At 54.2% G+C, this 2,331-nt stretch overlaps 1 protein-coding gene across 1 annotated transcript in view; it reads left to right on the top strand.

Annotated features, from left to right (window-relative positions):
- LOC109925731 (sarcoplasmic/endoplasmic reticulum calcium ATPase 2-like) overlaps positions 1-2,331 on the top strand; it is a 21,100-nt gene that overhangs the window by 6,490 nt on the left and 12,279 nt on the right. The window contains exons 4-6 of the mRNA XM_048620800.1: positions 414-494; positions 1,361-1,446; positions 1,749-2,213. Of these exons, the coding sequence (XP_048476757.1) occupies positions 414-494; positions 1,361-1,446; positions 1,749-2,213 (632 nt within the window). The remainder of the gene's footprint in view (positions 1-413; positions 495-1,360; positions 1,447-1,748; positions 2,214-2,331) is intronic.

Below are 2,331 nucleotides of genomic sequence, written 5' to 3'. Positions count from 1 at the left end.
GAAGGTTGTAGGTTTGTGTGTCTGATATAGTGTTACTCGGAGACAGGTTGAAGGTTGTAGACTGTTCAATATTTGCAGTGCAGCAGGAGGTCCTTCAGCTCTTCAAGTCTGATAAAGAGCCCCTCAACTAGTGCTGTTTTGCAGCCTCTTTTCCCCTCCTTCGACAAAGCCTTCACATACTTCACTGTACATCAAATATACTGGTCCTGGTGTGGAAGGGAGGAGTGGATCAAGAGGCTGCTACAACAGTCTCACTTCTCTCTGAGCCTGAGACACACTAAATCAGAATTAAGGTTTCATGCCGATTAACACTTCTTCAGAACTGAGGCAGGAGACTCCGTGTTTGTATTTCGCAGGTCAGATCAACCCTAATGTTGTCCGTTAATTATTCTTCACCTCCTTTTCTTTCTCAGTTGGAGACAAGGTGCCTGCTGATATTAGGATCACCTCCATCAAATCAACAACATTGCGTGTGGATCAATCAATCCTCACAGGTATGTCTACCCCCACTCACCAGCTCACCCATCCCACAGGCGAAGCTGGTTCGATCAGTAGGCAGGTTTCTGTGCCTGAATTCAGTCCAGTGACTGCTGATTTAGAGAGCGGTAGAATCATCGAGGGAGTATCCTCCCTACATCTGTAACCTCCTCCAGCCCCTCCATATCATCCCTATTTCGATCACATCCTCCAGCCCCTGTACCCCCCCATCTCTGTAACCACCTCCAGTCCCTACACCCCTCCCTATCTCTGTAATCTCCTCCAGCCCTTCCATTCCATCCCTATCTCTGTAACCTCCTCCAGCCCCAACACCGCTCCCTATCTCTGACACCTCCTATAGCCCCTACACCCCTCTGTCTCCTGTAACGTCCTCCAACCCCTGTATGCCTCCCTATCTCTGTCACCCCCTCCGGCCCCTACACCCCCTCCCTATCTCTGTCACCACCTCCAGCCTCTACACCCCTTCCCTATTTCTGTAACCTCTTCCAGCCACTACACCCCTCTTCCAGACCCCATGTGAACTGCACTCACTAACTGTCATGAGGCTGGCTGAGACAGTCCTATGGGAGTATCTGGGATTAAGGTTGAGTGGGCAGGGGGAGGTGTTTGCCTATTTGCTTGGGGAATCTCCTTGTCTGCACACACTGTGACCTGCCATCCGCTGCACTGGGCCTGATGATTTCATTGCTGTCTGTCTGCCCTGTGTTTCTCTCAGGGATTTGGTTGGTGGGAGGGCGGGATTGTGGAAGGCTTGGGGATGGAAGAATGGGTTCCAGTCACCATGTGTAACTTCTTTTGTTGTCTGTCTCCTTACCCTCCCACCCCACCATCCGCCTGCACCCTCCGCACCATCCTGTTACAGGAGAATCCGTTTCTGTCATCAAGCACACCGACCCCGTGCCTGACCCTCGAGCTGTCAATCAGGACAAGAAGAACATGCTGTTCTCGGTGAGACTAATGTGCTGCCTGTGGTTGATGGGGACGGAGTGGTGGGGGCTAGGGCACTGCCTGCGGTTGATGGGGGCAGGGGGCTAGGGCACTGCCTGTGGTTTCTGGGGGTGGGGTACCAGGGGGTAGGGGCTGTCTGGTTGCAGTGGGGACTGGGTGTGGGTCTCTGAGGGATCAGGTGGGGATCTCTGGGTGTCTGAGGGATTGGATGGGTTTGTTTGAGGATCAGACAGGAGTGTCTGTAGGGTTGCGTTGGGGTCTCGCCTTCTGTTCAGACTCTGGTGCATGTCTCCCACCCTCAGGGCACCAACATTGCAGCTGGGAAGGCTATTGGAGTTGTGGTAGCCACCGGGGTGAACACTGAGATCGGTAAGATCCGCGATGAAATGGTGGCAACAGAGCAGGAGCGGACACCACTGCAGCAGAAGCTTGATGAGTTTGGGGAGCAGCTCTCCAAGGTAATCTCCATCATCTGTATTGCTGTGTGGATCATCAACATCGGACACTTCAACGACCCAGTCCACGGGGGCTCCTGGGTTCGCGGTGCAGTCTATTACTTCAAGATTGCTGTGGCACTGGCTGTGGCTGCCATTCCTGAGGGACTGCCTGCTGTTATCACCACCTGCCTGGCACTGGGTACTCGTCGCATGGCCCGCAAGAATGCCATTGTCCGCAGCCTGCCCTCTGTCGAGACACTGGGCTGTACCTCAGTCATCTGCTCTGACAAAACTGGCACATTGACTACCAACCAGATGTCTGTCTGCCGGGTAGGTGCTGCCAGCTCTCCATCGGTCCTCATCCAGTCCTCCGCCTCTCACTCGGCCCCTCTTTGTCCTCGTCTGCTCGCCCGCCTCTCACTCGGCCCCTCTTTGTCCTCGTCCGCTC

Source organism: Rhincodon typus, chromosome 48, assembly GCF_021869965.1.
Source record: "Rhincodon typus isolate 14 chromosome 48, sRhiTyp1.1, whole genome shotgun sequence".
NCBI classification, from domain to species: Eukaryota; Metazoa; Chordata; class Chondrichthyes; order Orectolobiformes; family Rhincodontidae; genus Rhincodon; species Rhincodon typus.
Note: the sequence above shows the minus strand (reverse complement) of the source record. Positions and strands in the feature narration are given on the sequence as shown.